Source organism: Candida jiufengensis (assembly GCF_024610255.1).
Source record: "Candida jiufengensis strain CBS 10846 chromosome Unknown scaffold1, whole genome shotgun sequence".
Classification (NCBI taxonomy): Eukaryota; Fungi; Ascomycota; class Pichiomycetes; order Serinales; family Debaryomycetaceae; genus Lodderomyces; species Lodderomyces jiufengensis.
In genome coordinates, this window is record NW_026261562.1 from 34,946 (window position 1) to 55,993 (window position 21,048).

The 21,048-nt window shown below is 23.7% G+C and overlaps 8 protein-coding genes across 8 annotated transcripts; 3 read left to right on the forward strand and 5 right to left on the reverse strand. All coding sequences in view use genetic code 12, as the record gives it.

Moving 5' to 3' along the window:
- Positions 1–41: 41 nt before the first annotated feature.
- On the reverse strand, positions 42–1,016 carry KGF54_003800 (uncharacterized protein; the record flags this gene model as incomplete). Its single annotated transcript, XM_051764429.1, has 1 exon — positions 42–1,016. The coding sequence occupies one exon, from the start codon at positions 1,014–1,016 to the stop codon at positions 42–44; it is 975 nt and encodes a 324-aa protein (XP_051617842.1).
- A 307-nt stretch (positions 1,017–1,323) lies between these two features.
- Positions 1,324–1,818, reverse strand: KGF54_003801 (uncharacterized protein; the record flags this gene model as incomplete). The annotated part of the gene is made up of 1 exon (XM_051764430.1): positions 1,324–1,818. The coding sequence occupies one exon, from the start codon at positions 1,816–1,818 to the stop codon at positions 1,324–1,326; it is 495 nt and encodes a 164-aa protein (XP_051617843.1).
- A 1,921-nt stretch (positions 1,819–3,739) lies between these two features.
- On the forward strand, positions 3,740–4,954 carry POT1 (acetyl-CoA C-acyltransferase; the record flags this gene model as incomplete). Its single annotated transcript, XM_051764431.1, has 1 exon — positions 3,740–4,954. One exon carries the CDS (start codon positions 3,740–3,742, stop codon positions 4,952–4,954), a length of 1,215 nt encoding a protein of 404 aa, XP_051617844.1.
- A 166-nt stretch (positions 4,955–5,120) lies between these two features.
- REP1 (Rep1p) lies at positions 5,121–7,649 on the reverse strand (the record flags this gene model as incomplete). Its single annotated transcript, XM_051764432.1, has 1 exon — positions 5,121–7,649. The coding sequence occupies one exon, from the start codon at positions 7,647–7,649 to the stop codon at positions 5,121–5,123; it is 2,529 nt and encodes an 842-aa protein (XP_051617845.1).
- A 6,640-nt stretch (positions 7,650–14,289) lies between these two features.
- Positions 14,290–15,834, forward strand: MKC1 (mitogen-activated serine/threonine-protein kinase; the record flags this gene model as incomplete). The annotated part of the gene is made up of 1 exon (XM_051764433.1): positions 14,290–15,834. The coding sequence occupies one exon, from the start codon at positions 14,290–14,292 to the stop codon at positions 15,832–15,834; it is 1,545 nt and encodes a 514-aa protein (XP_051617846.1).
- Positions 15,835–15,905: 71 nt separating this feature from the next.
- Positions 15,906–18,110, reverse strand: KGF54_003805 (uncharacterized protein; the record flags this gene model as incomplete). Its single annotated transcript, XM_051764434.1, has 1 exon — positions 15,906–18,110. The coding sequence occupies one exon, from the start codon at positions 18,108–18,110 to the stop codon at positions 15,906–15,908; it is 2,205 nt and encodes a 734-aa protein (XP_051617847.1).
- A 223-nt stretch (positions 18,111–18,333) lies between these two features.
- On the forward strand, positions 18,334–18,843 carry KGF54_003806 (mitochondrial 37S ribosomal protein bS21m; the record flags this gene model as incomplete). Its single annotated transcript, XM_051764435.1, has 1 exon — positions 18,334–18,843. One exon carries the CDS (start codon positions 18,334–18,336, stop codon positions 18,841–18,843), a length of 510 nt encoding a protein of 169 aa, XP_051617848.1.
- A 107-nt stretch (positions 18,844–18,950) lies between these two features.
- On the reverse strand, positions 18,951–20,627 carry PGM2 (phosphoglucomutase; the record flags this gene model as incomplete). The annotated part of the gene is made up of 1 exon (XM_051764436.1): positions 18,951–20,627. One exon carries the CDS (start codon positions 20,625–20,627, stop codon positions 18,951–18,953), a length of 1,677 nt encoding a protein of 558 aa, XP_051617849.1.
- Between the last annotated feature and the right edge of the window lie 421 nt (positions 20,628–21,048).

The following is a 21,048-nucleotide window of genomic DNA, read 5'->3' on the forward strand; positions in this document are numbered from 1 at the left end:
ATTGTATATATATGATCAAACAAGAACTTTATGCAAATAATCTATGCAAGATATTTCATTCCTAATTCAAATGTTCCAAAAAAGACCATACTTGTTATAAATGATCTTGTTACAGAAATACCTAAACCTCTATAAGAAATTTTCATTGGTTCCTTTTTTTTATCTTCTATAATTTCTCCCATTGAAATTCCATGTTGTTTACTTAATATACTTTTAACTACTTCATTTTGAATTAAAGATTTTGCAGTATCTACTGGAAATATAATAATCCAACTTAAAACTCCTGATAAACCTCCAGCTATTAATATTGCAAATGGTGAAGATTGTGTACCACTTAATAATAATTTAACCAGTTCATAAAAACTATAATATATTCCTGTAGAAACTGAATCTCTAAGTAAATGTAATTTAAATCCAGAATATAATCCTAATAAACCTTTATATTTTATTATATTACGCATTATTTGAATAGTTGATGTATTATTTAATTTTGCTCCAACTTTATTACCAACTAATTTTTCTAATTGTGCATAAACTTTTATAAATTCAAAAGGACAAGCAAATATCGAAACACAACCTCCTGCAATTAAACCTGATAAAAAACAAACAGGTAGATTCCTTATAAAAGGATGGTCTTCTTTAATATCACGATAAAATGAATTATTAAATAAACCATTATAAATATATGGTTTAGTATATGAATAAATTGAAACACTTAATGATTTTGAAAATGAAGTTGATATTAATGGAGCCCAAACACCTCTAAAAAATCCTTTAATACCTTCTTTTGCAAATGTCTTTTTAATACAATCATAATAACTTGTAAATTCTTTATGAGTTTGCATTCTTACTTTAATTGTATCTAATGGGAAACCAACAAATGTAGATACTAATGAAGATCCATATGCAATTATACTTGATCGTAGATATAATAAATCTTTTGGGAATATATGAATTGCATTTTTATGGTCTATATCACCAGTAATAGCAGGTATGGTTCCTCCATTTCTTTGCATCAAGTCCTCTATCAAGATAGTATTTTTCTTTTCGATTGAATTGTTCAAACTATAAATTGAAATCAAAAGTAATTTTGATTAGATCCGATATCTATGAAATTTATTATCTCGCGCAACTAAATAAAATTAAATTTATGCAGGTTTTGTATTTTTATGTATTTGGATACTAAATTTTGTTTTTCCGAAGATGAATAGATAAATCATTTACAAAACAATAATATATATACAAAGATTATGAGTAGACTCGTTACTCAAATAAAGAGACTTTTTCTATGACTTAACGATGAAAAAAGTTCATTCTATTATATTATACAGTTTCTCTTTCAAATGAGAAAATTCCAATAAATGGTTCTATATCATCAGGTCTTCCTTCAGGACATGGACCTTTAAATATTAGAGTCGGTATTTCTTCTTCTAAATTATTACCGTCTATTTCAACTTCATTAGTTTCATTAGTTTTATTATTATTATTTTCTTTTGCCATTAATGCATCATCTTTTATTGTTATTTTTGTAAAATCTATTCTTAACATTCCTTCCTCATCAATTACTACATATAATTTATATTTTTGATCAATTAAATCATTGCTATTATTATAATGTATTAAACCTTTTGTACTTCCTGTTATTAATCCCATAGTTGAACCAATACCCATAATATTTGCACCACCAATCCTCATATATAATCCACTTAATCCAAATGGAGAACAATGAATTTCTAAATCACATTCATTCGCATATTGAAAAGTTACTTGTTGATCTGATATCAATGGATTTGATGTTGATGAAGTTGTTGATGTCATTAAGTGAATTATTTGAATTGAATGTGAATCAATGAATCTTTAATTAGGTTTATGATTAAATGATTTTGAGCCTTCAATTTATATACTCATCCCACCTTATTTTCCAGTTATAACAAAGTATAAATTCTTAATGTTCTAATCTATTTTCAATAAGTTCAGATTATATTGATTATTGATATATTTGGATGAAATGTTTAGTTATAATTCCATATTATTTTATAAGTTATACTAAAAATACAAAAATAATTTATTCTTAAATTTACGAAGTAAAACTAAAAACATATAAAAATTATATGCATTACTTCACCAGATATTTAAATGTAAACGCCCTCTAATTTATAGTTTAAATCGAATTTTTGGTATATTTCATAATAAAACTCAAGCACACATTCTATGCTGCTCTCCACTAAGCCCATTTCTAATTTATTGAATCCAATCTTTGGTTATATAATTGATGATTTAACAATTGTTTATTATTCATTAGTTAAAAATCCTAATGAAACCTAAAGTAGTGTAAGTACCATTATTATAAACTATAACTTCAATGTCGCAACAAAAAATATGACAAAGAATATTTCAATTTTTTGCAACATATTTCATCCCAATTTACAGCAAAATTTAGAACATTCAGTTATATAATAGAATTTAAATTGATAATTATATAAATGTGTAACACTAAGCTGTAAAAAGGGCGTGTAAAAATACTTTTAACGTGTTGTTTATTGACTCTTTAAGTATCATAAATGAAAGTCAATTGACTTATTTTTTGTACATGTAATCAATTGAAAAGTTTCTTGTAATAAGTATACTAAATACAATTTATACATCTTATAATAGCTTACTTACTTCTATTCGTGTTATATGATTGATCTTTTTTATACCCGCTAATAATTGTTTACTTAATGATTTCAAGTAATTGGTAGCATTTTAGGATTAAAAGTAGCCTCGGTAGAATTTAATTTTTTTTAAGACAATTTATTTATAAGGTATAATTAAAGAAAGGACATCAAAAAAGACGGTTACATTTTCTAAATCTAAATACTACCAAACATAAAAATTTGAATTCTGATGTTGTTATCAAGAGTTGATAACAATTGTAAGCTACTGTAGTTGTTAATAATGAAATGAAGGAATATTTCTTTCCACTATAAAGATTAAAAAATAAATAGATTAATAGATTATAATAGTAAGTAAATAAATTAATCTAACCGTTATTAAATCTAGTATTAACTGGGTAGTGTAGATTTGATAAAATATTAAAATTTAAATAAAATGTAAAAAAAAGATAAAAGAGAATAAATTAAATTATTTTTTATGTGGGGAAAAAAAAAAATAAATATGTATGAAGATTTGTACCGATGTTAATATTAAATAGATTCCTATTAATTTTATCATTAAAATTAAGGAGAATTAAATCTTTAATTAATAATAGATCAATTCAATCTACAACAGTTAAAGTTAATAATCTATTACTTCTATAATTTGATCATTCATTAATCGACATTAATTAATAGTTATTCGAGTATATAAGTCAAACCTCGCTCTAAAAATTAAATAGAGGGAGAGCGAAAAATTAAAAATAAAAATTAAAAAATTAAAAAAATTAAAATTCACAAGCTTAATAAATTAATTTCTATTATTATAATTCTTACTCCATATTTCAAAATTCCTTTATTTATATATAAAATAATATTTCATTTTTTTACTTTTTTTATATTTGCCATTTTTTTTTCCATTTCATTTATTTATATTTTCATTAGAATTTTATAATTTTATTTACAACCAACAATTACAATTTATATATATAATCAAATTATAATCATTCCATATTATACTTATTCATTATTCAAATATAATTTATCAAATTACTTATAAAAAATAATCAAATTTAAAAACATATATACATATATAATTAAAAACAATGGGAGGTCATATTAAAAATAATAATAAAAAAGATATTTTATCTAAACATCCTGATGATGTTGTTATTGTAGCAGCTTATAGAACTGCTATTGGTAAAGGTTTTAAAGGTTCTTTTAAATCTGTTGGTTCAGAATATATTTTAACTGAATTTTTAAAAGAATTTTTAGCTAAAACTAAAGTTGATCCAAATTTAATTGAAGATGTTGCAATGGGTAATGTTTTAAATCAAGCTATTGGTGCTACTGAACATAGAGGTGCTTGTTTGGCTGCTGGTATTCCTTATACTAGTGCTTTTATTGGTATAAATAGATTTTGTTCTTCAGGTTTAATGGCTATATCTGATATTGCAAATAAAATTGCTGTTGGAGAAATTGATTGTGGTATTGGCGGTGGTATTGAATCTATGTCACAATATTATAAATCAACTATTCCTCAAATAGATCCTCATTTAGGTGAAGATGAACATGTTGCTTCATGTTTAATTCCAATGGGTATAACAAATGAAAATGTTGCAAATAAATATAATATTTCAAGAGAAAAACAAGATGAATTTAGTGCAAATTCTTATAATAAAGCTGAAAATGCTATTTCTAGTGGTGCTTTTAAAGATGAAATTTTACCAATTAAATCAATTATAAGAACTGAAGATGAAAATGGTAATATTACTGAAAAAGAAATATTAGTTGATACTGATGAAGGTCCAAGAAAGGGAGTTAGTGCTTCTGGTTTAGGTAAATTACCACCTGCATTTGGAGGTACTACAACTGCTGGTAATGCTTCACAAATTAGTGATGGTGCTGCTGCTGTTTTATTAATGAAAAGATCATTAGCTGAATCAAAAGGTTATCCAATTGTTGCTAAATTTGTTGCAGCAGTTGCAGTTGGTGTTCCACCAGAAATTATGGGTGTTGGTCCAGCTTTTGCTATACCAGAAGTTTTATCAAGAAGTGGTTTAAAAGTTGATGATATTGATGTATTTGAAATTAATGAAGCTTTTGCAGCTCAATGTCTTTATAGTGCAGAACAATGTAATGTTCCACAAGATAAATTAAATATAAATGGTGGTGCAATTGCTTTAGGTCATCCATTAGGTGTTACTGGTGCAAGACAATATGCTACAATTTTAAGATTATTAAAACAAGGTCAAATTGGTTTAACTTCTATGTGTATTGGTACTGGTATGGGTGCAGCTTCAATTTTAGTTAAAGAATAGATTTATTTATTTAGTTTTAATGTAAATAATAAAATATTAAACAATATATTATTACAAAAAGAATTCATTAAAGAATTTAATCATTTTTTTCTCTGAAGAATGTTTAAGTAAAACATCAAACTATCTTTAATTTATTACTATTATAATTACAAACAATAAGAATTGACTATTTAAAATAAACATTTGAAGTCTTTCTTTCAACTATTGGTTCCATTGTATTTGAATTGTCATATTCATCTTTTTCAATTGGATGATGAGCTCTATGTGGGAAATATACAACATTTACTGGTGGTAAATAATAATGAGATGAAATTGGAAAATATTTATATCCATCAATTGAATTTAAATCTATTGATGATGATTGATTTATTGAATAAGATGATGATGATGAAAGATTTAAATGATTTGAATTTTCTTTTTGAAATCTTGTAATTGAATCATTTTTCTTCTTGCTATCATCCATTGGTGAATTTTGATCATTACCACCATTGTTGTTATGGTTATTGTTATTGTAATTCTTATTATTGTTGTAACTCATTCCATAATCATTTCGTTCATCATTTGTTCTACCAGTATTGCTATAATGATCTTCATCATTTGAATCATTTTCTGCCATACCTGAATCTAAATCTTGGTCATGATCATTATCATGATCGTGGTCTTGATCATGTTCATTATCATTTAACCCATTACTATGATCTTCTTCTTCTTTAATATTTGATTCTGCAGCTAACTGGAAACTTTTTTTAGAATTAAATTGACGACATTTGATCAATAAATCTTTCCTTTCAGCATAAAAACTTGGATTTCTACCTCTCACTATAATTGGTTCACTAATTAATTCAGTTAAAAGAAACTCATTATTATTATTGTTACCACCATTTGAACCATTTTTATTGATCTCTGTTGGATCAATATCATCAACATAATCATCATAATAAATATCTGCCACTATACAACTTAATTTTATTTTTAAATGATAATAATTTTGAAAAGTTAGATTACCATTATTAGGAGTTGCGTTTTTAAATTGTAATTTTTTAACCATAAAATATTTATCTAATTCATTATTTTCAATTATACTTTCATTATTAAAAACTATTATATGTTCTTGAGATCCTATAGCTAAAGGTGAAATTATATCCTCTTTAGATTCATAATAATTTAATTTTTTATTTTCTTTATCTTTATCCTTTTCAATATCTTTTGGTTCATTTCTTATAATTATTGGAACATTTTTGGAATTTGATATATTTGTAGTTGCTAATATTTCAATTTTAAAATATTTTATAACTCTTGTTGTTGTATATCCATATTCACTTGTTTGTAATTTTAACAATTTAAAATCTTTTGTAACTCCATTTAATTTCATATTCATTAATAATTGAATATAATTTCTTCTATAACATGATACAACTTTTGGATCTTCTATTTGCGGACTGTCATGTTCAATTTTTATCATTTTATTTTTCTGAAGTTCATTTTTGGTGAAAATATAATTATTATTATCAGTATCATTAGTGAAAAATCTACCATTAAGAAACCCATTAAAGTCAACACTTATTTCATTATTATTATTATCAATAATTTTATAATCATTTATACTAGTTACACCTGATTGAGTAAAATCAAGTAATTTCTTCATTTTAAATGGCTTGTAATCAATTTGAAAATCAAATATTTGTTTACTATCTCGTTTTCTTCCCTTTGGTTTCTTCTTTTTAATAATATCTTCTTGTAGTTGAGGAGACTGGGATTGTCTATGTTCTTGCAGTTGATGATTCTGCAGCTGGTGTTGCTGCTGTTGTCTTTGAATTAATTGATGAGGTTGCGATTGTTGTTGGAATTGTTGCTGATTCTGCATTTGTTGTTGTTGTAACTGGTGTAGTTGTTGGTGTTGGTTTTGTTGTTGATTTTGCGGCTGGTTTTGTTGTTGTTGTTGTTGTTGTTGTTGTTGTTGATCAAATTGATAGGGTATTTGAGATTGTGAATTAAACCAATCAGATTCAAATTCTTCATAATTTCTTTGATTATAATTCATTTGTTGTGGGAAAGGAGAAGGAGAATGTAGTAATGGAGTCGTACCATCTGGATGAAATCGTTGTGATTGTTGTTGTTGTTGCGGAGGTTGCAGTTGTAGTTGTTGACCTCCTTGTTGTTGAGATAGTTGTTGCTGTAGTTGATTTGGCAATGATTGTGAATAAAGTTGTTGATATATAGGATTATGAAAATTAGTATAATGTTGTTGATTCATCATATTAATATTTGATTGATCAAATTGCAAATTATATGAATTATAATGATTTAAATGAGAAAATGGTTGATCAATCTCTTCATTAATTGGTTTATTAATAAAATTATTACTATTTAAAAAATCTTGATAACTTGTTGATATTGGTAAATTAATTGATTCATTATCATCTGTAATATTTTCATTTTTATTGAGACTTAATCTTTGATTATTATTTGTATCATTGTTGAGATCATTATCGTTATTAATATTATTATTGGATTTAATATTTGCTGAAGTTGAACTTTGTTGTTGTTGTTGTTGTTGTTGTTGTTGTTGTTGTTGTTGTTGTTGTTGTTGTTGTTGTTGTTGTTGCTGTAAATTTTGTTGTAAATTTTGTAAAGTCTCAGGTAAAAATAAAGAAGCTAAATCTTCAGTTCTATCACTTTTACTTGTTGAATTCATAATTGCATTATTATCACTATTAGTGAGATAATTTAAAATTAAATTTCCCAATTTGATTCAAGTAGTTGTGATTGAAATATATATATAATTGTTGATCTTGAATTTGGAATTATCAATAAATACAAAAAATAATATTTTTTCTTTTTGTAATATTTTATATTTTTGTTTTGTATTTTTATTTTTTATATTTTGTGTTATTTTCTTTTTTGTTAATAAAATAAAAAATTGTCTCTGTTTCTCAATATTTTGAATTTTTAGTTTTCAAAATTTTCAACAACTAAACGTTAGCACTTTTAATTAGTTAGAAATTTTAGTTTGAAATTGAGTAAATGTTTTATTGTTTTATTGATTATTGGGAGATTTGATTCAAAATTTTTGTATGGAAGTAGAAAATCAATAACAATTTGAATTTAATTTTAGAAATTAATTCTTCAGTTGTTTAAGTTAAAAGTGTCTATTGTAATGAAAATGAAGTAATTATTGTACTAATAAAAAGTTTGTGAAATAATTAATGAGTTTTTTATTTGAAATTGTCCTTAATTTCAATTGGAATGAATTGAAATGAAATTTTAATCTAAACTAAAATTAATAAAACTCTTGATATTCTTAATTCTTTTGATTTTATATTTATATAAATTTAATGACAAACAAACTTATTTATATTTATAAATTTTGTGATTAAGCTTTAAATTAATATACCCTCTTTTACTTTCTTTATCTTTTTCTTAAAAATGTAAAAACGAACTGTCTATATCTCAATCCTTTAATTGTAGAACGAAATAAACCTTAAAACCTCTTAAAAAATTAAAATTGTATAAAAAATTCGGAAATATACTTCTTAAGAAATTAATTATCAACAAAGAAACAATTATCAAAAGGAATTAAAGCAAATGTGTAGTAGAAAAGTTTAAATGTGTTTGATGAAAAAGTGAACAAGCAAGTAACTTTAAACTTTCAATATTTCAATAAAGTTTTTGAATGATATTTTTGTTAGAAAAAAAATAAATGATTTGACAAATTTCCTGTTTTTTCTTTAAAACAAGTTTTAGGGGGTTGAAGTTTAAATTTTTGATTTTTCTTAAATTTGAATTTGAGTTTGAATTGGAATTGGAATGGAACTTTGAGAATGATATATCTTTGTTTATTTTAAATGAACGCAATTGCTTTTATTTTTTTCAAAAAAATAAAATAAAACCTATTGAAAAGATCTTTTTGATAATTATTTATAAATTTAGTAATAAATTATTATAAATATATAGTTGATGATTTTTCCTCTTCTTTTTATTTTTTCAATTGAGAATTAACAATTGAATTTTCAAAATAAACCTGAAATATTTAATTAAATTTGATGATATTATTATTGTTTATTTTGTACTTAATCTTTTACTTGGCTCTTGTTTAAAATTATTTTTATTTTTTTATTTTTCAATTTTTTAAACTTTTTTATTAAAATAAAATTAAACTTTTTAACTTTTTAAATTTTAAAACTTAAATATAATTATTTATTTTTTAAGATTATTATAATTATTAAAATGAATTCTTAAAATATTTTTATAGAATTTATTGACAAGTTTAATTATCTTGAACTGTTTTCAAGATAATTTTATATATATCTATAATGTTGATCTTAATAAGTGATTTGTTTCAGATTTTATTCTATTAAAATTTTGTTCTTATTAAGTCAATTTTGATATAATAAAATTGTACGTTCTAAATTATTATTTTATTGTGTAATGAAATTAATTTTTTGATTAGTTTGTAACCTTGTGATTTCTACTGATGAACTGAAATTGAATATATGAAAATTTTATGAAATAGTTGGGTAACAAAATTAAGAAAAACCTAGGTATTAATGCTGGTTGAGTTAAATAAAAATTTGTATGCTTTATTTTTTAAAATATATAATTGAATAAATAAATTGAATACGATATTTATGTAGAAATTGTTATTGTTAAATAATGAGTATAAAATATTTAATTACCTACTTTATTTTTTAGTATTTGAATGCTCTATTGATTCCACTTTGTTTCCTTTATAAAATTAAATTAATAAAGATTCAATTTGGTAAATAAGGCGGTCAATTCTTAAAGATTAATCAATAAAGGAGAACTAAGAAATGAAAAACTGATAACTGCAAAATTTATTGACAAAAAAGTCAAGGCAAACAAGTGATTATCAAAATATCTTAGAAGATAGAAACTTCGTATATTTTATTTATAAATGATATGATCGATGTGTCAAAATTATACTCAAGAACTATATATTGGTTCAAGAAATTATTTGATTGATCATGTATTGTTTTCAATAACATTATTAAAGAATAATAATATGTGAAATCTGAATATACATTTTTTTCTTGAGCCATGGCACTTTTTTCTTATTTTAAATTTTTTAGGAAAAATGATTTAATGTTCTGATTTTTAAACTAAATTTTAACTACGAACTAACTTTTAGTGCTTACTTTAATCGATTTCAACGTAAAGCAATATGAATGGAATTTGAGGCAAAATAAGTCCGTTGGGTTCATTTTCTACAAAACTAACCAATCCCTCTTACTGTTATAAACTAACAGATCAATTCAAGCCAAGTTGGAATTCGAGTCAGAGTTGGTGAATATGATCATAATTTGATATTAGGGAGAACAAATGCTATATCTGATATCTTTGAAATATATCAATTTACAGGACCAAATATTATGCTTAAAATCTAAAACAAAGTGAGACAAAAGAAGTTTATTTGTTATATGCAAAAGTACTTATTTAATAATTATATATCACTAAGTTACAAAATTATAAAACAAATCATAAAAAATTGATATAAATGACTTTGCTATCATTTATCTTGTCAGAAATGTAAGTAGACTTTAACAATTTCTTGATGGTAATTAATTAAGAGATCTCGGATCTTTCAAAATTAAATCAAAGATCTAAAAGATATAAATAATTTGAAATAAAAACGAGGCAGAAAGATCTTTCACTTGCATAAAATTGCAGATCAAACTTCTTTAAATTTTTTTTTTTTTTTTTTNCAGATCAAACTTCTTAAATTTTTTTTTTTTTTTTTTTCTTTTTCTCTTCTTTTCCTCTTTTTTTCATCTTTTTCGTTAATTATAATTATTAAATAAATCTTTGCTAATACAAACCATTGAAGTTCACTAAGTAATTATTCAATTTGGTTAGGAATAAAATCAGTTATACCTACATTAATTTTGGCTATCCAATGAAGACTAAAAACCAGTTAAATTTTACGAAGAAATAAATTTCATAATTATAAATACACTTTTGTTTTGCGGATAATTATAAAAAACTATACACAAAACTTTAAAACCTAAAAACTTAATATTAAAACTATAAATAAATCATCAACTCTAATTTAAATATTTAAGGATTTTTGAAACTTAAATAATACACATATCCGTACAATACTTACAACAAGCTCTAATGCAATACATAATTTAAAGTGTATTATTAATTTCTTTAATTATACCTTAGAGCAAACTATAACAATTTTCGGGGCTCAATTTAAAAATTGTGTAAGAGATGTTATTTAATTTGTTTAATTAAAACACTAAAACATTATAAGGAGAAGGAGGCTAATGTGAAATAATGAGAGCCTATTCCAATATTTGTCTAAAGAGTTGATATTTTTTATGAGGCATTTAGTAAGACTTTAGTAATAATTCAGAATTGAAAAATATAATGAGGAGGCGGTAATTCTTCATTCAAGCTAGTTGTAAAATTATATTGATGAAATAGATACTACAATAGTAAATAAATGTTTAAATTCAATGATCAAATATTAAATTTCGAAAAAAGAAAAAAAAATAATTTGCTATACTAATTCGTAATTTTCTCCTTATTATAATCTGTCATTAGTAAAGAATATGGCTTGAATTATATAATATATCTACGCCCCATTGAGATATTATAATTCATTATCATCTCACGCCTTTCAACGCAGTTGATAACCGTTAGATTGATCTGAATGATGTCATCCGAGAGTTGTCATTGCTAACTTAAAGTGTTGGAATTTGTTTCAACTTTGGTGGAGTTTCGGAATTTTTTGGCTAATCATTATAAAAAATAAGTTTTCAATATAAACCAAGAATTAAATCTTAGTAAAAAAGCTTTTAATTGTAGTCGGCTAAATCTACAGTTACGTTTAATTGAAAAGTTTAAATTTTAAATGAAATTGGTCCCACTTTAATTTAGAATCCTAATCATCTTAGTTAATTTAAATTTGCTTAATGTTTGTTCCTCATCATCTTTGAAATTCCTTGCTTCTAACAAAATTGTAAAAAATTATATATTAACAATCAATATCAATCTCGAGTAAATGGTGGAAAATGAACTTGACTCAAGTAGAATCAAAAAATTCTCCTCACCCCTTAATGCAACTCACAATTAAGGTATTACATTTATACTTTATTATATTATGACAAATTTTAAAATTTTAAAGTTTGTTTTATTTGCAAACAAGAAGTAATAATCAACGATTATAATTCAAGGTAATAAATATTTTTATTTGTGTAGACAATGTTTCAAATGTTTAGAAATTTGCAGACTAACCGCTTTGCATTGTTACATGAGTGCAGTTTTTTTTTATTTCAATCAGTTTTCCATAAATGTTAATTTAATGGAAATATGCCAGAAGTGTACTTGGATATTGCATTAAATTTTCCCCTATTGATGATGTAGACTTACTTTTCACCGATTTACCGTGCTTAATTTATTTTTATCTTTTTGATCTAAAGTTTCTCGTCAAAGTTTTTTGTTCCTCCATATTCAAACGATTGATGATTTAACAATTTTTATCATATTTACAAAAACACGTTCAATACAAATATAATAAATACCAAGTTGTAAAGTACTCTTTCATAATGCTTCAACTTTAAACTTTATTTTGAAGAAAGTATATTCATTTTTCTTATCAATGTTTTTTATCAAGATAATGCAATGAAACTCTAATTTATGAAATCAAAGTTTTTGAGCAAAAAGTGTGATAAGAATTTTCTTAGAATTAGATGGGATAAATTTTGAAAGAACGTTTATCCCTTGCATGAAAATTAAAAAAGGTTTAGAATCTTAATTGAAACTTAATTTTGTAGTTCATGACAAATTTTCAGATGCAAAATATAAAAGTATCTTTTTCTTCATATAATAGATTTTAATAAATGTATAAAAACCTTAAAGTATATAACCATCACTTTTCCATCATCAAACCTTAAATACGTAATTGGAAAACATTTATATTTTACGTAATTGCAACCAAAATATAAATTATACACTCTCTAGCCAGTGGCTAATTTATTTCAAACAGTATTAAATAAAAGTACAGAATCTATTAATGAATACTTGGAAGTGAGCGTTACTTAGTTGATAATGGTACATCTATTAGCTCAAATGAGAAATAATTGTGATAATTTAATTAAAACAAATTTTCGGTATAATTAACTTCAAAAATCTTTTATAGTGTGTGGAAACTCTATAACACTAGTCTTCAGGTTTAAGAAGAGCCTATATACGTCGGATTAATTAACATACTAACTAAAACAATCTTTTAGTTTAAAAATTAATTTATTAGAGGGGGTTACGTATTTTTGACTGCAAAATTATTTTCAAATTTTATTTAAAATTCTAAATTTAGATCACTTGACAAAAAAAAAAAAATATTAATAATAATAATAATAATAATAATAATAAAGAAGAAGTAAATTAAAAAAAATTACTAAAACTAAAATTCAAATTAAAAGGAGTTAAAAAATTCATTGAAGATCAATAATTTAATAAAAAAAGCATGGCACGGCATTATTCAATTAAAATTCAGATTTAATTGAAATTAAAATCTCACATTTTATTAAATTTATTTATTATGCATATAGAACAATTTGTTTGTGTAATTTTTGGAAAATTAATTCATGATTTGACAAATTATTTAAATTTATGACATTGCAAAATATTTAAGACAAATGAGTTTAATTATATCAAATATATACTAATACTTATAGATACATAACTATAGCTAATACTATGTTTTGTCTCAAAAATATCTAAATTGATTTTATATTTAAATTTAATTTATTAGATCTGAATCATGAGCTTTAGATTAAGATCTGTTGATAAGCGAATGAATGAAATCAATCTAATCTTATAATGTTGATCGTTTTATTTTGTTTGTTTTGAATCAGTAAATAAAAAAATTCTATTTTTAAATTTTAATAATACAAAATCAATTACTATTATGAAAATATATAAATATTTTTATTTAATCATTAATACATTATTCGAAGAGTAATAATAATTCAAAAGGTTAATATATAAATATATATATATCAAATACATCATTTATGAAATATTGAATATATAATAAATTATTATATTTTGGAATTAGTTATTAAATTATCATAAGTTAAAATAATAATCAAATTAAATTAGCAATAACTTAATCAATTACATCATTAATTCTCAACCATACTTTTATCATTATATCAAACAAATTTTTATTTACAACAACTAATTTGATCAAGTTCACTATTTATCGTTATCATAATAGAATAGCATTTAATTCATTAATAGTCATTTCATTCAATTAACACCTAATATTTTATTTTTAATTTTCAATTTATAATACATAATTTTTCATGAGTCAAGAAGAAACATCATTATATTATGGTAGAACTGTTAATAAAGTTTATAATCAAGAATTTATAATAGATAGAAGATTTAAAATTATAAAAGAATTAGGTCATGGAGCTTATGGTATTGTATGTTCTGCAAAATATGATGATGGATCAAATTCAAATTTTAATAATTTAAATACAAATTCTAGTAATAATTCAAACAATAATAATAATGATTCATCAAATTTATCATCATCTGCAGATGGATCATATGTTGCAATTAAAAAAATTATAAATATTTTTAATAAAAAAATACTATGTAAAAGAGCATTAAGAGAAATTAAATTATTACAATTTTTTAGAGGTCATAAAAATATAACATGTCTTTATGATTTAGATATTATACCAAATCCTTTAAGTGGAGAATTTAATGAAATTTATCTTTATGAAGAATTAATGGAATGTGATATGCATCAAATTATAAGATCTGGTCAATCATTAACTGATCTGCATTATCAATCATTTATTTATCAAATTTTATGTGGATTAAAATATATTCATTCTGCTGATGTACTACATAGAGATTTAAAACCTGGGAATTTATTAGTTAATGCAGATTGTGAATTAAAAATTTGTGATTTTGGTTTAGCAAGAGGATTTTCTGAAGATTTTGAACAAAATCAAGGATTTATGACTGAATATGTTGCAACAAGATGGTATAGAGCTCCTGAAATTATGTTAAGTTTTACAAATTATACAAAAGCAATTGATGTTTGGTCAGTTGGTTGTATATTGGCAGAATTATTAGGTGGTAAACCCATATTTAGAGGTAAAGATTATGTTGATCAATTAAATCAAATTTTATTAATTTTGGGAACACCATCTGAAGAAACATTAAATAAAATTGGATCAACAAGAGCTCAAAATTATGTAAGATCATTACCATTTATGAAAAAGATAAGTTTTGAAAATTTATTTCCCAATGCAAATCCATTAGCTTTAGATTTATTAGAAAAAATGTTAACATTAGATCCAAATGAAAGAATAAGTGTTTCTGAAGCATTAAATCATAAATATTTAGAAGTATGGCATGATCCAAGAGATGAACCAGAATGTCAAGTTAAATTTGATTTTAAAACTTTTGAAATGTTTGAAGAATTTAATGAAATGAAACAATTAATTATTGAAGAAGTTAAAAATTTTCGAGAGTTCGTAAGAAAACCAATAGAAGAACAACAACAAATTCAATTACAAATACAGATACAACAACGTCAAAGACAAGAAAAAGAAACACTAGAAAAACATCATCAACAACAACAACAACAACAAAATAAAGAAATGATTGATATAACATCAAGAATAGATAATCAAAGAGAAGAAGATTATCCTAAACCACAAGAATTGAATGATTTTTCATATCAAAGCTTGGAAAATAATTATCAACCAAATTTAATGAATGATATAGATTTTCATAATTCTTCTTTAGGACAAGATTATTATAGATTAGAAGAAGAATTAGGATTTGGATTAGATGGGAATGTCTTTGAAAATTTTCAATCAAATTAATGGAACATTAAAAATTAAATATATAGTTAGATTAAACTTTAAATAAATAATTATAATATATATATTAACTTTTATGTAAATATATTATATTTAAATATATCACCATTTTTACAAAAACACCAAAATGAGTATTTATCTAACGCAAAATTATCAATTTTACCATCTGGTATTAAAGTGGATAAATCAATTGTAACTAAAGGTATTGCAATTGAAGGTACGTACTTATCATTAATTATTGGTGATATAATTGTACCATATTGAGAATATTTCTTTTGTGGATCTTTTTTATTTCTAATATCTAATAATTGTTTGTATAAAGATATCACCAAGTCAATTTGATTTGCATTTGGTGTTGCTCTTTGTTTATTTTCATCATCTTGTAAAACAGTAGTTAAATTTATATTTTTTGTATTTAACAAATTAGTTAATGAAGGATTTTTAAAAATTGGATCTTCAGATTTATTTCTTCTATGCATTGATCTTGTTTGTGGTAATGGACTTGGACTATGAGTTATTATGGGTATACTGTTTTTCTTTTCGTGTATTGATCTTCTACTTTCTCTTGGTTTCAGATGATGTTGATGATGATGTTGATGATGATTAGATGATTGTGGAGGTTTTTTAACTTTCGGAATTGATTTATAATCAAATTCCCAGACAAAAATTTTACCATCATTACCACAACTTATTAATCTATACATTGATGAAGAATCATCATTATCTTTGAGGAATTGTATTGATTTTACCATATTTGTATGACCTTTAAATCTACATACAATTTGTATAGATTTTATAATTGGTGGATATTTGATTTCTTGGTTCTCAAAAGAATTTATACTGTTTATTGTACCACTTCTTGATCTACCTTGTTGTCTCTTTAATAATCCATTTGCATTGTAATAAGTCATTTTAAATACTTCAATTAAATCTCCCTTCCCCACAATACTGAAAAATTTATAATCTGGACTAAATTTTAAATCATTTATACCACTATTGAAATAATTTGATACGATATCAGTTACAATACTATTATTGTTATTGTAATCATTGAGATTTAAAGTAAACATTAAATCAATAAATTTCACAAATCCATCAGCTGATGCAAAAGCTATTATTAATGGTTGTAAATCCGAATTCTGATTAGATTTTTCAATAAACATAGTTGACGCAATTGAAGTTATTGGTTTATGACTTATTTTAAAATGACCAATTACTTGATCATCACATACTGTAGCAAATGGACTTAGATCAAATTTTTTGAAAAAAGTAACATATTCATCTTTACCACTTATACTTTTCTCATAGTTTAAATCTTTACCTTCTGGATTTATTATTGCAACTTCACCATTTGAAAAACCTACCACTATTAAGTAATCGTAAATATTATGATTTATAACATGCAATGAAGAAACTCCAATTATTTCTAATGATTCTTCTAGTATATTAGAATTAAATGTGAAATTTCTCAATTTTAAAGTTTTTGGTTTAATTATTGTAATAATACCGGAATGAAAACCTAAAACAATTATTGGTTCTTCATGTAGTGTAAATGCAATTAAAGATGTTATGATTGAAGATTCATCAAATTTGATTCTTAGCAATGGTTTTTCTATTATTTTGGTGAAATTTTCAGTTTTCTTTTCTATAGTTTGTTCAAATTTTGAAGTTTCAGATAATCCAAAAATATTTAGCACATTTACATTTGAAGATATTAATAACTTGTCACTTGCATTTAAACCTTCTGCATTGTAATCCAATATTTTAGATTCATCTTGTAGGTTCAAGTAATTCTCATCATTTTTCAAGAATAACTTATTCAAATTATTTGATAATTTATTAAATGGATTTTTTGATTGAAATTTTCTTTGATTTATATCAATGATGGTAGTAATAGATCCCGGGTTTAAATTTGGATTTCTAAAAGGATCTTGAGTTAATGGATTTACATTAGCTCCAATATGCATATTACCTTCTTGAGCTTTTTCAATCAGTTTTATTATATCATTAAAATTATGAACTACATGACGTGGTAATGAAACATAAGTTGTTGATTCGAATGGTCCCATTGGAGGTCTTGCGATGTTTAAGTAGTTATGATCCAAATGTAATTTCTTAATAGTTTTACCATTCGATATTGGCCATGATATTTCTTTTATATATTGGGGTATATTTTGTAATTTATAGTATGTGTTATCATTTAATTCTGAATAGCCAGGACAAACTGAATTTAGATATATTGAAACATTAGAAGCTGGTGTATTTAGTTGCTGTGACATGTTATATCATGAGAATAGATAAGAACTATAAGTGAATTGAGTACTTAGACTTTGACCGCTTGAATTGTTAATAATATATTGAAATTCCGCTTATTATAGAAAGTGAATTTTTGTGTTACTTTTTATTTTTTTTTTATTTTTTCAATTTTGAAATTTTTTTTTTCAAATTAATTTTATAACCACCATATTTGTAGAATCAATCTTAGATACAACAACCACAAATATGTTTAGATTAATACAGAGACAAGCTATAATACCCAATATAATACCTTTAAGATCAAGTCTAATTAGATTCAATTCAACTTTTCCACCAACACAACAACCACAATCACAACAATCCCAACAATCAAAAGATACCAAAATAAATATAGATGATTTATTAAAAAATTCAATACCTGAATTATCTTTTAAAGATTCAATAACAGAAAGATTTGGATTTGAAACAAATAGACAACAAACTCCAAGAGAAGTTGCAAAGGGAATAAAAGAATTTGGAACTAATGCTGGAAGATCAATAGATGTAAATTATAATAATTTATCAAGAACTTTTGTACAAATCAAAAGATTAAATAATGAAAATAAAATAAGATATTTACAAAAAATTCAATCAAGATATATTAGACCTGCAAAATATAAGAAACAATTGAAAAGAGAATGGTGGAGAAGAAAATTTTCTTCTGGTTTTAAAGACTTATTGGCTCAAGTTAATGATGCAAGAAGAAGAGGTTATTAAACAAATGTATAAAGAACAGTCAATATTTTTTATTTTTTTGAATAATTAATGTATATACGGAATGAATAAAAATAAAATTAAAAATGCAAATACTCAACTCAACAAACTTAAGTTTTAACATCTGGTTCTTCTTTACCCAAATATTCTTTAAATTTTAATAAATTCAATACAAATTCAATATCCTTTTTGAAAAATTCATCAACTTTTGTTTGATAAATTGATTTATCATTTGAATGTTTTTCTAAATATAATCTTACTGTTGCTCCTGATGAACCAGTACCTGATAATCTAACAATAAATCTTAAACCATTTTCAAATTTTATAAATAATCCTTGATTTGATGATACTGAACCATCTAAATCAGTATATGAAAAATTACCTGCTTCTTTTATAATATAACCTGGTTTTAATTCATCACCTGGTTTGGATTCATCAACTATTTTAGTTAATAATTTAACTAAATCATTTGCACCTTCACTTGAAACATTTTCATAATCGTATCTGGTAAAAAAAGTTCTACCATATTTTTCCCAAAATTTATTTTGAACAATTTCAATAGATGTTTCACTTTCTGGATTTTGTAAATTATATTCAGCTAATACATTTAACCATGCAACAATAGCCCATAAACCATCTTTTTCTCTTATATGATTTGATCCAGTACCAAAACTTTCTTCTCCACATATACTTAATTTATTATTATCAAATAATGAACAGAAAAATTTCCAACCAGTTGGTACTTCATAACAATGTAATCCTTTATCTTTTGCAACTAAATCAATTGCACCTGAAGTTGGCATTGATCTTGCTAATCCATAAATTCCCTTTTTAAAATAAGGAATTGAATCAGCATATTCTGAAATAATAGCAACTGAATCACCTGGTGAAACAAATGTACCAGCACCATAAATCATATTTCTATCACCATCACCATCTGATGCAGCACCAAATGCAATATTTTCTTTATCAACTCTTTCAACTAATGTAGAAGCATAAGTTAAATTTGGATCAGGATGTAAGCCACCAAAATCTTCTAAAGGTTTAAAATTTTGTATAGAAGATTCTGGTAATCCCAATTCTTCAACAAAAATTTTATAACCATAAGGTCCTGTAACACCATTTAATGCATCAAATAATACTTTAAAACCGTTTTTAGTTTCTTTATCAATAAAAGATTTAATTAATTTAAAATCAAAAATATCTTTTAACATTTCAACATAATCTTTAGTTGAATCAATTACATCAACTTCAATTGGTCCAATTTTTTGTTCACCAACTTTAGAAATATCAACTTTTGGTAATTTAATAATTTTATAATTAGTTAATGTTTTAGAAATTTCATAAATTTTATTTGTAATTGATTCTGGAGCAGGACCTCCATTACCTAAATTATATTTTATACCTAAATCATTTTTTGGTCCACCAGGATTATGACTTGCAGTTAATATAATACCACCAGTTGCTTTTAAAATTCTAATAATATGAGAAGTAGCAGGTGTTGATAATATACCATTTTCTCCAACAATTATTTTTTTAACTTTATTTGCTGCAGCAATTTCAATAATTAATTGAATAACATGATCATTATAATATCTACCATCCCCTCCAATTACTAAGGTTGAATTTTCTGCTCCTTCAGGAATAGCATCTAATATAGATTGAATGAAATTTTCAGTATAATGATCTTGTTTGAAAACAGTTACTTTTTTTCTTAATCCAGAAGTACCAGGTTTTTGATCTTGAAATGGTTTTGTTTCAATTGTTTCTACTTTATAATCTGACATTATGGATCAATTGATTCAATTTATGAGTACTCAATTGGTTGTAAGTAGAAAGAATAAGTATAGTTTAAATAAATATTTCTCAGTTTAATTAAATTGTATAAATTGTTGAAGTTATATTTTTCAAAATAATAAAAATAAAAATATAATTGTACCTCTAAATTTTCTATTTTGTGATAAAATGTCAATTTAATTTTCAATATTGAGAGAAGTATAATGAATAAATATGTTTTATTAGTTAATTAATTGACTTTAATAGAGTTAGATCCGTGAATATATTTATTATCAAATCGAATGAATTGTAATTAAATAAATAATAACGAGATTAAGTTGATTTAAAATATACTTAACCCACTTTCTTCTTCTCCCCCCTCAATTTTATTTTAAATTGCACTATTAAAATAAATTTACCCAATTAATTAAT